Source organism: Diadema antillarum, unplaced genomic scaffold (genome assembly GCF_040938485.1).
Source record: "Diadema antillarum isolate AM-2024a unplaced genomic scaffold, OU_Dant_1.0 seq00001857_RagTag, whole genome shotgun sequence".
In the NCBI taxonomy this organism is placed as follows: domain Eukaryota; kingdom Metazoa; phylum Echinodermata; class Echinoidea; order Diadematoida; family Diadematidae; genus Diadema; species Diadema antillarum.
In genome coordinates this window covers 412,421-427,037 of record NW_027272529.1, presented here as the reverse complement: position 1 = coordinate 427,037, position 14,617 = coordinate 412,421, and the positions used below count along the sequence as shown (strand labels likewise).

Sequence of the window (14,617 nt, the reverse complement as noted above, 5' to 3'; positions counted from 1 at the left end):
CGGACAGACAGACAGACAGATAGACAGGTAGACAGCAGTAGGTAAATAGATAAATAGATAGATAGATAGATAGATAGATAGATAGATAGATAGATAGATAGAAAGATATATAGATAGATAGATAGATAGATAGACAGATAGAAAGATAGATGAATATGTAGGCAAATAGGTTAACTAGATAGATAGATAGATAGATAGACAGATAGATAGATAGATAGATAGACAGATAGATAGATAGATAGATAGACAGATAGATAGATAGATAGATAGATAGATAGACAGATAGATAGATAGATAGATAGATAGATAGATAGATAGACACTTAGATGAATGACTTGATAGATTATAAGTTTGGATAAGGAAGGATATAAAGAAGACTTATAATTATACGAAACCCGAAACAATAGCCATGTACTTCTTTTATACGTTATAGAGCCCTCCCCTCTTTTTAATGTACGTGTTTATTTATGTGTGTGTGTGGGGGGGGGGGGGGGGGGATGACAACGCTTGCGAGTGTTTGATCTAAATCTCAATATGAATCCTTAATGTTGATGTAATTTATCGCCTATATAATACAAATTTGGAAGTGATATTCTATCACTGTGTAGCACCAATATCATGGCATTCTTAAAGGCATGATTTATCATTTTATATGGTAGATTTTTTTGTGTGTGGTAAAACAGACCTACTCATATGCATCAAATGTGATATCTTGAACATTTTAAAATCATTCCTCCCAAAGGTAAATAGGACCTTTAGGTAAAGCTCGTGCGCATCGATAATGTCTAATGGCATCATGCAATCTGCGTTTGTCCAGCGTTGGAGCGACAACTTCGATGAACATGATTGTTTTCCCTGGAAATCTGCCAAAAACGGGTTGGAAAGTCTCTTATAACAATTAGAATAACAATAGCAAGAGAAAAAACGGAAAAAAATCAACACCAGAAATATTTCATTGCATTCAGAATAATTTCAACGATTTCAAAAGAAGTTTCAATAATAGGTATAGGCACCTGACATCAATTCATAAAATACAAGCTTAACACCTGAAGCCTCATCTTTTTCAAATGTGAATGTTTTGTTTTTTTTCACAATGGTATTGCTAAACCAGATCATTAGAAGTTCCAACCTACATAAGTAGGCCCTACTTTGAAAATGCGCTTTCTACAGTCGTTATGATATAAAAAGCATCCCGTTGTCCCAGAGATAAAAACAATAACCAAATGTAGACTTAATTCTCCCCTAGAAAGATGCACGACCCGCTCGGGTCCTGTAATCAGTTGAATAGACCTATAGTTCAAATGAAAGAAGTTTTGTACGTAATAACCGACATATCAATAAGTCTCGTACAAAGAAACTCTGTTTCACCAGCTTTTTGCAAGAGTTCAAAGATATTTTTTTTTCGTGAGTACGATCGTTTACTCCTTCCCAAACAATTGCTGAAAGTTCATCAAACTTGCCTGACTTGATGTAATCTCATACCTCAGAGGGGATTATTTAAAGTATACGGGTATTTCACGGTAAATTACCATGGTAACCACAACACCGGCTTTGTTAACTTGACTGTCAAGAAAGGAATGTCACTTAAAGTGAGTCATTTGGCGAAGGAGAATGTGTGTCGACCGCCTTTATTTAAAGCAAGACAAAGGTGGCGTGTGTTTTCTTTTCCCGGGCCTCTGTGGAGTCGAGCTGTGTGAATAATGACGTTGTTCAAGGATAGCGTATTCGCATCCCCAGTCTGTTTTGGGGTTTTTCGTGACTTTTAACACAGGTGCTGTTTTCTACACCTTACTGTTGACCTATCATTCTTTTTTTTTCTTCGTAGACAATGCCGTGTGAACTAACTTTTTGTTCAACTCCGTGTCTCCCACCACAGACATATTTCTCTGAAGTGCTACTAATTTAAATTCCATGGGTATGAAAGCATTGCTTATTAAGTTCAGGGAGTAATTGAAGATGTCGTTGAGTCATCTGTACACATATACTATTATATTTTTCTATCGTTGCTTGTAATTCCGTTTGCGTTCATTTCTATTTATAGTCTACATTTCAAAATGTAACGCTTTCAGCGTACACTTTCTTTTTTCAGAATGATCGTGATTTTTGTTGTTTTATATATTTTGAATCATTTCATTGCAATTTTAACTGTTGCTATTGTGTATTTATGTCACATTGCTGTCATATTACTAGTATTCACACGGCCGTGCATGTTAGTGTATGTCATATTGGTGTAGTGAATGTCAACTCATGTCATGTTCTGATTCATTTTTCTTTTGGCTTTCTTCTGTTTTAGCCTGATCTGTTTAAGTTTTGTTGCAAATTGGTTGCTTTATTGTTATGTTCAGATCTCAAGCCCTGAAGAAGACCCTGAAAAAGGTCGAAAGCTCGGCATCATTAAAGGTAATAAGTGAACTACTGCAACGTCCCATACCTCTTCCTTCGTCACGACTTATAATATATACATAGGCCAATATATAATAAATGAAATGAAATGGAATGAAATGAAATATACATCCTAGTCACCACCAACATACCGGCAACAAAAGAGAACAATGCCTGAAGTTTCCACGAGGAATTGTTCTCTTTTTCCTATCACATTATGAAATACATTTTTATCATCACAGTCGTTATTACATTTCACAGAGCTTTATTCCACAATTACGCTGTGGGCCGCAGTTTTAACAATGTAATGATTTATCGGCGGTAACCTTACAAGGTCTGATATAAAAACCAGTTATTAATCAAGGTACGGTGGTTTGATGCGTATCTGATCGCTTTATTACTTTGTGTTTGCGAAATACTCCCGGGCAGACTTACAAACATTCATTATTTTCGGATCAGCCACGTAACACAAATAATGATAACATCATGATACAATAAAATCTGAAGTTCAATTTAGTTCCATAAAGGTGGAGATTTTATTCCAACGAACAGAGTAGTTTGTAAGGCTCTTCGAGTAAACAGGAAGTTGTTCAAAAAGCGATGTATAAAAAAGATATTAGACATAATCATTGTTGTTACCGATTTTTATGAAAAAAAAGTGTATACAAAACAGTAACAAACAGTAGGAAAAAATCACCATTTTGTGCAACTACACTATTGTGTTCTACGAGTAAATAGTCATATTCGGAAGAGTCTGAAGTACAGTTGGATTTTATAAATAGAGGACATGTTTTGTAGAGGAAAGTAAAACGGGCTGAATGGTTGACGTTTCATACCAATTCGACCAAAACTGAGAAAGTTATAGAATTTCAAAGATTTACTTATTTTCACGAAGAAAGCGATATTGGCCTCATGGATCTCCCATTGACCGATATGCACAAAGTTGACTAGATTTCCCGTATAGTTTGAAAGGAAGTAAACAAATGCACAACTTTGAGTGCAAATCGAATTTTGTTGCGTCGCAATAGACCATAGCATTAATGAACCTTGGGGAGAAAGTCGTAGTTAATACATTACTGACCGAAACATGATTTGTATGATGGTTTTGTGCATAGACAATGATATCAAATGACATAATTGCCTGAAACAATATTCCTTTTCGTTGGATTTATGTGTAAAAATACCAACACACATTCGATTACGATTCTGTTCGTCTGATTTACTAAATTCATTTCAGGCAACTTAGACAATGGTGCAGATTTCATCATGGAAATGCCCAATCCAAGTCAATATATACATACACACACAGAGACACAGACACACAGGCACACACACAGACACACAATGTATGTATATATGTATATGATTTATTATATCTGTTCACTTAAGGATTTGAGTTGGTAAACTACAAATAGAAAATAAATTTCATCTAGAAAATATCGGCCATACCTTAATTTAAAACATACCCCAACAGGTCATGATTATATTATGTGAATCACAATATCAAAATGACATGCACCATATTACGTATTGAAAAAAAGAACCACACACAATCATGCCATACGTGTGAAACTGTCACGAAATGATTCTTTTTATACATGTCAGTCATTAGACAGTCATAGTGAAAATGAACCGTGGTTGCATGGACACTTGCTACCATCTTTCAAGTGAGCATGACAAATCAAACAAACAAACTAACCATAGTGACATGTTATGGTGGAGCCGCTGTCCCTTAAAGGAGCTGTTTACCTTTGGGAGTAATGATTTAAAGATGTTGAAGATGTCCCATTTGATGCATATGCATAGGTCTGTTGTACCAAAAAACATCCTACAATATAAAATGTTCGCAATAAATAAAATATCACTATTTTTCTCATTAAACCATAACGGTAGACGATGGTCTGAACGCATTTTATTATAACTATTGTTCACATTTTCTATATTAAACAATATTAAAGATTGATTATACTGCATGGTTTAAACTTTTACAGTGGGTGTTTCTATCCATAACTCACATTGTAGAACTATGTTTTTGTTTCATCTGCAAATGGTAAATCATGCCTTTAATTTCATAGTTACCTGTCTGGAGCATAATGCAAGCCCGAAAATGGCTTCGCCTCATAATTGGCTCGTGATTGATAGTCAAAGATCACAACGACAACATCAATTGCTGTCCTGCTACAACAAAACCGAGAAAGTTTTACGCGAGTACAGGGTCAAGGGTTAAGAATGGATAACCTTGGCAGGTGGTGCGCGGGGTGCCAAACGTTTGACGTCACAACGCCTCCACGACTGTCATCTCAAAGGTGTATAATACACTGTTCTATTATTCTCATTTGATCAGTGTGAAACGAGAGTAGAACATGTAGAACGTGACAAAAGAACTTATTTAGAACACATGCCAAATTTCCTAAATGCTGCGATAGTATGTCTTGACGACCCACAAACGTGTCGTGCACTCCAAATGTTTGAGGGGAAAGTCTCAGAATAGTTTCATTTCTGACTTTGCAACATGACCCCAGTTTAACCTGGGGTTTGAATCACTAAGGACCGAGTACAGCATCGTTTGCTATGTTTTGTTATATTCATAATTCATACCTGGTGCATGAAAAAGTCACAATTCCAGTATTTTAGACAAGGGACTAATGCTGAAAGCAACAATAATCATAATGTTACATAATGGATATTATACGTAGGGTCTAGTAGTTACAACTTACAGCAGGTGTGCCCTCAACTCTCAGCGACAGGTCTAAAGAGTTCAAAACTATCATGAGATCAGATATTTTAAAAAGAAAACCTGACAAGTGACTATGTAAATTTGGTATGAGATGGTAATAAGTATACCACTCGATCCTCGACCTCGTAGCATAACGACGCAGCAACAAGGACACACACTAAGTACTTCCGGTAACATGAGGTGGAGATGACGTGATACACTCAACACATGGAATCAGCTTTCTTGAGATATCCTCAACACTATACCACTCTGGAGTCGAGTTGTGTGTAATAAAAACCAGCAACATGGAAATATGCTAATGATACGCAAACATATTGACTACTGCAGTATTTTCCGATCATAACAGACTATTTACGATCTGATAGATATAGGCAGGTTTGCCTTGCAAGACTGATTACTGATACGTCTTCAAAGAAGCGAGTGATTTATCTCTGTTCTGCAACAAACGTGCAAAAAACCAATACTGTTAATTTAGATGCTAATGCATCATTCACCTAAAACGTGAGGCCAATTTCCTCTTCCTAGCTACTGTAAAAGTGGATATTTTCGCGTGACTAATTTTTCGCGCTGGGCGAGCTGAGAAGAGTTTCGCGTGTTTTTAATTCTGCGGAATCAAGACATCGTTTTTCGACTACTGGAACATGGCAAGCAAAAATATTCGAGTGCTTTTATTTTCGCGCTAGTTTCGGGTTGCGCGAAATGCGCGAAAATTTCAACACCGCGAAAATTTCCACTTTTACATCAATACTGATTGTAAAATTGCTACCGTTAAGTAAATTTTGCAGGTTTACACCTTATTCGAAAGAGATACACGTGTCACTCCATATTGATTACACCGCGAGCGATATTAATGTCATGATACCTATACTTTGCACAGGAAAAAACAAACAAAACAACACTGGGACTTCCTCCTGTACTAAACTGTTACTGAGTCCTTGGCTTGCAGAGAAACGAGACAGCAACACAATAACACTTGTTTCCTACATAATTACAAATTTGCTTGACAAAAAAGCTGTTTTTTTTTACCAAGAGAAAACAATGTTTTTTTTTTTCACACATTAGATTTTGATCTTCGTCTTTACTCTATCCCGCCATAACAACAGAGGATTTCGCAATATACACATAATGTTTCACTTTCGAGTATTTTATACACACTACAGTTATAAGTGCCTTTCATCTCATTATACCATTCGGTCTCATACAGTCATGAAGGGTTAGTGTGTCATTACCTCTCATTTCTGCTTCTTATTTTTCTCTCTATTTCTCTGTCTCGATCTCTCTCTGTTTGTTTATGTTTTTACATAAGTATGAAACATTGAAAAGAATGATATGAAAGAGAAATAAAAACCTGTTCAATTAACGGTATACTAAAGGACCTTTTTCAATTCCTTTTACCCTACATAGACCACCCAAGCACGTGCTCAGTGAAACAGACATAAGTAGCTTTCATAGCATGCAAAGTATTTTCCAATATAATAAGAACTATTTCCTCAATGACATGATGCTTAACTCTATAATGGTCACATTACATCAATAAGTATTAATAACATCGACTACCATATATAATGAGATTCCAACTATTCACAGTTTCTCTCCACAAGGGAAGTAAATGCTTAAACAAGTGGACATTTGAAACTCGACCAGACAAGGCTCAAAAAGAATCAATAATGCGGAAAAAAAAACCCCGGGCACCATCAAGGAGCTATTTATGGGCCTGAGACAACTTCATATATACGCGTTCTGATTTAAAAGTGAACCCGACTTCTACGTCACAAAGCAAGCTAACTGAAGTCCTGGTCCTATCATGAACGTTGTATGATATCGTACGTCTCTGGAGGAAGATTTTAGGCAAATGAGAAACGGAAGTATTAGCATGAAATAGACAAAGGGTTGGCACGATCATTTATTTTTTTCAACATGCCTGTGCCACCTATAAGTATAATCTCATATGAGATTATATACGTTTGTTTTATTTATACACCATGCATATTGCCGGTAATGTGTGATATCAATACATTTTATGTCATAGAGTGTGCATAATATATGCTTGGTGTCTATGAATGTACATTATATCATGTGTATATGAATATTATAATGAATGATGATGTCTATTCATAACGATATGTTTGTATATATATATATATATATATATATATATATATACAATTTATGAATGATATACAGAGTGTATATATCATATACATATAGGCCTATATATATATATATATATATATATATATATATATATATTTATATAAACATTCAAATAAACATGTATTATTCATATGTGTGTGTGTGTGTTCGTGTGTGTGAATGCACGTTTTTATCATCATCATCACTTTCATCACGTACGTTTACTGCTCAACATTTCTTTTGATATAATTATGATTTTTTCTTGCAAGTCAGCCTCGATCGGCTGTAATTATTGTTTATTTTGAAACAAACCGTTAAACCCAAACATTAAACCCATATATGGCATAACCAGTTTTTACATAGTCCTATGGATATAAGTCTGTAATTTGCCTCTAATACTCCCTGTATAATAAAGATTTTGATGTTTTGAAACGTTGCCTGTCGCTATGCAGCCTTTTTTTCTCGTCTCACTCGACCCTTCCCCCTTTTTTTCTTATTCTTTGTTGACTTCTTTGTCTGCGGGGCATCCAAACTCTAAACCCTGTTTTGAATTCCTCGATGTAAAGTTCCTCCCTCTGACTGTACCTTGGGGAGTGGATCGATGAAAAGGAAAGTTCGTTCACGGGCTATTGTCATGCATACACCGTGCTGATCAAACACAATAGCTTTTCCTCGGGAGGAAGACCGTTGACTAAAACTTGGCTCAGTTTAACGACGTCAAAACGGAACAGTCTGTACATTTACCAACCTGCAGCGTCATAAATACAAAACTTTCTTGCACGAGGATTAGTTACAGTAGTTCCTAGATTGATATTTTACATGATGATTCTACTAGGAGTGTTGAGCAGACCTTGGACGTGTGGAAATGTGTAGCACCAAAATCAAGGAGTTTCATTGGGCGGAATATTTAGAAAGAGCGCATCTTTCGTAATCACCTTCTCGCGAAGCATTAGTCATCGTTGGTTTGGACGAACCACACCTATTACTTATAATACACAGGTGTATTGTGTGTGTGTGGTTGTGTGTGTGTGTGTGTGCACGCATGTTTACTGAAGGTACGTACAGACGTACGGAGAACAACCTGTGTGCGCTTCCCACACCAGTCCATCGCCGCAACGCATCGTTTGCATTCCACCCGACTGTATCACACAACCTCGAACAACTTCAGTTCTGGTAGCAGTTTCTCATGCGGGCAAAAAAGCCGCAGTTGAGTTGCGGGTGGTAGCCATACAAACATGTATGCTGGCAACATGTTGACGGACGTGGTGTACAGAACGTTTCTCCTGACGTGGTCAGTTCTTCTTATGGCGGAGCAAAGTTGGGCCTACAGCCGTGGGGCACCAATTAGTGCATGCAGCTTCCTAACTCCAGGTCATCCTGGAACGCCTCAGACGGCCGCCAGCCCGTTTACCATCAACCCAAAGGTTCAATATTATGGACCAAGTGCCCCTATAACAGGTGAGAGGAATTATGAAGACAATAATATTAGTCTTTAAATAGACGACAGCGTTTAGATAACTCACCCGTGTCACCTGCCGTTTTCATTCATTAGTCATATTTAAATTTAAAAAGTGGTGTATACAGTCATGTAATGTATCTGCGATGTTTTTGTTTGTTTAGATTTCGAAAACTTCGATTGAATTCTCTTTGATTTGGCCTTTATAATATCTGTTGCTATCCGGCGAGTTTCTTGTTAAGGACCAATATCTGGACGGCTTTTCTTTTTATTTTTGCCTCCTCTGCCTCAATTTGACTGAATTCACGTTATACCAGTTGTATACGGTTATACATTTTCCATCATCCAACGACGAAGAGATAGATATGTCAATAAATATTTATGATACGATGCACCTCACTGCACAATTTCTATGTCATTTGATATAAATTTTAGTGATGGATCCTAGCAGGACTAGGAGTAATAAAGCACCCTTGGTTTGGCCTTCTACATTGTATGAGTCTGAATTGTGAAAGACACAATACGACATATAAATTATGCGAAATGGAAATTTGCGTATTCAAGTCTTTTAAAAGAAAGAACAATGGAAATCTCCCGTCTGTTGACAGTAAATTCATTTTTTTCTCCTTTGGTAATAATTAACAATTTTTTAACGTTAATCCACGATTATGGCGATAAACCTTTCATCAACATACAATAGTAATTTAGTAGTCTCCAGGCTAGTCAAGTGAATCACATATTCTGTGAATATGAAATAAGGTCATGATCATCTATTCTCGATGTCATTGAACCATTTTGTTTAAATTCCCGCAAGTTATTCCTGATGATTTTCTCGTTAGCATTCACCATGCACTGTGGCTATTTAGTTACCATATTTTTTCATTATCAATTCGAGTATTGTAACTCTTGATCATCAACAAGTGGTGAGCGGCTGAAGCTTTAGCATTTATAGAATCAGTGTTCATAATTTGCCTATATCAGATTTTTTTATGCCATTTTGTGGTGGTTTTCATATGATTCATCGCAGCAGAGAATCCCTTTTATGAGTAATGCATCAGACATCATCAGACAACCATATTGTGAGAAAGCTGCCAGCATAATGATAGAAAGGTGTGGTACTTTTTTTCTCTTTCCATTACTGTGGGAATTCAATGAAGCGATAACGAGCAGACGATCAACACAATGGCGTTGAGCTTTCTCCAGCTGAGAGCGAGGGATGCATGTGTGTATATTGGTAAAAAGCTTCGATGCATGAAAAGGGGTGACTTCTCAACACAGGTGCACTGCGCACAGACACTAACACGCATGTACGCACAAAAATGTTTCATAACAACCGATGTATGAGTAAAACTGTACAAATACCTTTGGCACGCCAAGACGAGTTGGCTACTGAAGCGTAGTGACAATCCTGAATCACCTTATACTAAAAAGGGACAAAATCTTATAGTGCTTCATAATAATCATGCATTTACACACAAAAAAAGAGAAGAAAACACAAACGACAACGCATTGGTCTCGTCATACCGTATATTCATCATAGCACTCTGCTTAAATAGAGGCGGCGGCTTTGCTTGTTAGTTTACAAAACTGTCCTCATTTTTTATTCAACTTTTTCCTCAACAGAGGTAAAAATGTTAAAAAGGATAGCGTGCGGTGCATGAGCGCAGGCATTGAGTGCAAATGTCTATGTGTGTTATGATTAGAACTGTATTCATTGATTATTATTAATGTGGGCCGTGGGTTTTCATCTTTCGGCTCGCTCCGACGAATAAGTCATACAGCCAACAGACGCCAATTGTTTTGATACTCACTCGGTGGGTCAGTCTGTAACTTGGATTATCGGCATCATATTCCATCTTAGCGCGGTTCTCTTACAATGTACGCCTCATCGTCTGCAAAATGTAACACTATAGTAGTATACAATTTACATACTGCGGCTTTGTTTCTTATAGTTAACCAAAGAACCAAGTGTGTGTGTACGTGTGTGAACGCGAAATGAAGATCGATATTGTTCATTAAGTCCTTTGTTGACATTTTACACGGAGGTGTAAGCCTATATCGTCGGCATGGAGGACACACTAATATTACGTGACACACAATGGCAGACACTACGCTTAGACATGAGAAAAAAGGAATGCATTGTGACGACATCAGGGCTACTTCCAGCTTATAGCCATTGCTCATGACTTAATGCTGTGAGAAAAGCGGAACAGCAAACTTCGCTCCTGTTCGGATTAAAGATGGATGACCGTTTCCCAGCTCCAGTTGCCACGGAATAGGATGCATGTCTGGAGTTACAATTTCAAGACGTCTCAGCTACCACAATTTATTTATGCCAGGCCTATGATGGACGCACAACGAACTCGTAGAATAACGGAGCTAAAGAAATTGTAGGAATAGGAAGCTGTTGGGTTTTTTTTTTCCCTGATGGACACAGAATTGTAGTTTCGACCCCACTCATTTCAAATGTGATATCATCAGCCTGTACTACAGAATTTCACCAAACCAGAATGTATCTAAAGAAAAACTGTGTTAGGGAAAGTAATAACACATTGCAAGGGAGTTGAGGTACGGCTACCAAAAACACAGACACCACGCATGTAATGTCAAAATAGTTTTTTTTTTTTTAAAATGATAGAAATTTGTACACGTTGAGATGAATGTAGTGTAGACTTAAGCTGTGTTGTTGGTCGACGTTGGTATTGCTGCCTTAGTGTTAAAACAGAAATGCTGCCTCATCCTCATAATCTCGTCTGGAAAAATTGCTATCCCTTCCCTTGCCCTATCCACATTGCATTACATGTATACCCTCATGAAAATAAGTATGATGACACGACATGCACAGTCCTAATTGCCTTGAAATTGCTGCTCATCAATTTATGTCTCAATATTCTACATACGTGGCGTGTCGTCGCAGCTCCAGTCAGCACAGGTCAGCGGGGTTACAAAGGTTTGTACCTCCCCACCTCGTGCCTATTAATCATCCGTGATGTATGTACGACGTTGACACTGAACTCCAGTTCGAGCGGAGGGTGTTTTGTCCGTTTATCAGTTTAATAATAGTCCGGGTGTCCTTATACCCGCATCAAAAGACAAACAGGTCATGATTATCTTCTGCCACCACGTTATTGACATTGTTGCCTGTTTGGAGACCATTTCCAACCGTTCCGACTCGAAGCTATTCTGATTAATGGGTTTGCAGATCACGGACTTGGTATGGCACCCAGCTATCTTGTCCAAATTGATGTTAGCGCCTAAACAAATTCTGCCGAGCAGACAGCCGCGTCAAAACAGTTTTAATTAAGGGTTCATTGGCTAGATAACCTGGTTCGTCCTGATGACAAACCGGATTTTATGTCATCGTACACAGAAACTGGCCAGAACAATATCGGTCCATAAACTATAGCATAATTTGCACTAATTAATTCTGTCAAAAGTAATGGATACCTTACACCCTCTTTACGAAGAGCAGTGTACGCAAACACAGACTTTATGAAATGGGATAACGTCCTACATGTAAGTTCCTAAGGGCTTACATTTCGTCGCCATATGCTACTCTTGAATATTGCATGCACATTATAAGCAGCAGATGAACCGTTTCGTTATAAGATGTATTCGAAGTCGCTGCGTGCCTTGTTCACAAATGTTGCCCTTGACAACCACAAAGCTCACCAGAGGTTTGCCCTAAGTAGAAACAACTACGTGAATTCCTGCCGTAATAGAAACTTAATCGAAGGGAGTAGGTGACCAAATAATGGTTCGTGACTGGGCGGCACGAAAACAAACAACCATGCTGTTAATTTGTTAACTTACTTATTCATTACGGTCTAATATCATGGAGCTATAGCAACATAACTCCATGATTAAGTCATGGACCCTTGTGGTAGGGTCCGTGATAAGATAAACTCAAAAATGTACTTCCGAAAACACACGAATATCCATGATGCGCACATAAGTTAGTTTTAAAGGGAACCTCCGGATGATTTTCAGACTTTTACATTTGAACAGCTATAAATCAAAACCGAGTACAGAGTTTCAGAATTTATAGTGATTGGGATAAGGAATGAGAATGTTTTCAAAATATATAACAAATTGCAATGAACAAGGATGATGACATGCCAGCCTCACCATAAGCATGATAAGAATGCATGAGTCGGGGCTCAAGGAAGCAGAACAAAAGAAGAAGGCATGCATAGATTTTTCACAGGTGAACTTGTTGAGCAAGTGGTATTGTACTGGAATTACACTGCCACATTTATGAAATATATGAGGCTCTGATGTCATCAACACTGTTCAGTGTAATTTGTTTAAGATTTTCAATTTATTGGTTTCTCTGCTCAAGGACCACAATAAATTCCAGGAATCTATACATGGAGCTGTTGATTTATGTACTTCATGATGTGAAATTATGAAAATCGTCCGGAATGCCCCTTTAACCTTGTTGTCTTAACGTCGTTCAGACAGCCTTGATGAGTGACCGAACGCGTTTATCCCACCAGTATGAAAGACGCACAAGTTTTATATTTTGTTTGGCGTGGTATAGAAGTCAACAACAGCTCACTATCAGCGTCGTCGCGTATGGAACACATGATTCATGATAGTGAAAAGCCTATCGACACGAACGTGTACTAGTCTTTGTCAACTTGAAATCTCGATAAATTACTGAGTATTGTAGATTCGGATCGATGGAGTATTTATGAAAAAATATTGATAGTCTAGCCTGACCAGACTCCGTGAGAACAGCGTCTGATAGCTTTATGTTCACCGAAGCGACGACTGGAATGAACATTGCAACAAGACTAGAGTACGAAGAGGGGGAAACAGGAGAATGTCTCATCTACCCGCGGCACATTACGTTTCGAACATGGTGTAAACGCAGCATTACAGAATTGAAGATCTATTAATTGTGAACAAGAATAACAACAGTATAAAAGACAATAACATTTATGAGCGCCACAACAGGTGCGAAATACTGTAGTGTGGCTTTAATTGGATATTGTAATGCCCATAACAAAGTTGCCATAGACACGTGATAGAGCTCGCTAGTGAAATAGTGACCGGACGTAACAGTGTATTACCTGGCTTAAGAATACAGGAAAGCGAACCTGCCGAACAACCACCTTACTTGACACGTCATCAGAAAGGAATGCAGCGGTCGAAATAATGGGAGGCAATGTCAAGGGTTACGTACTGATCGGAGACCGTTTGAGAACGTTAAATTATGCGGAGCTGTGGAATATAAGAATGTTGCAGTACTCTCTTTCTGTTGAGCAATGGAAAGTGTTTCATTCTCAGGGCTGCCAGAATAGTGGAAAATCTCGGTATTTTTCGTGAATGTTAGGTAGCTCCAAATTACGTGTGGAATCAGTGATGGCAAAAATATTATTTTATAGAAACGCGCATATTTGTATTTGTGTAAACATCATATTTGGATGTATCATATTCGTCATTATTGGTCTATGTTACAAAGTATTACATTAACCGAATCCACACATACATTTGGAGTAAATTTCTCTTTAGAGGGGTTTCCCTCAACTATTCATGTGAATTCAGTGAATGCAGAATACCATGTGTAGCCTACGCATAGGCCTAAGTAGGAACTCTACAAATTTCATTTTCAAATGAAAAATGCGCTTTTGAATTTTTTCCTTTTTTATTTGCTCACGTTATGGCGATCATTCTCCTGCCTTCTGAAAGAAGTAGTCTATAGATGTAAATCGTTCTTTCATTTTGCTAGAAATGTCAAAAAAGGTTGAATTATCTTTAAATTGTCTTCATATCGTAACATCGTCGTGCGATACGCCACATGGAACTAACAATAATTTTGAAACTTTCATAACTTTGAACGGATCGTCGGACATTTCTCAAACTTCACCGATGTATACTACTTACATAGCTTCATTTATTGA

At 37.6% G+C, this 14,617-nt stretch overlaps 1 protein-coding gene across 1 annotated transcript in view; it reads left to right on the top strand.

The window, feature by feature from the left end:
- The first annotated feature begins 8,487 nt into the window (after positions 1–8,487).
- Positions 8,488–14,617, top strand: part of LOC139712791 (uncharacterized) — a 28,206-nt gene continuing 22,076 nt past the window's right edge. The window contains exon 1 of the mRNA XM_071624583.1: positions 8,488–8,710. Coding sequence (XP_071480684.1) covers positions 8,488–8,710 — 223 coding nt within the window. The remainder of the gene's footprint in view (positions 8,711–14,617) is intronic.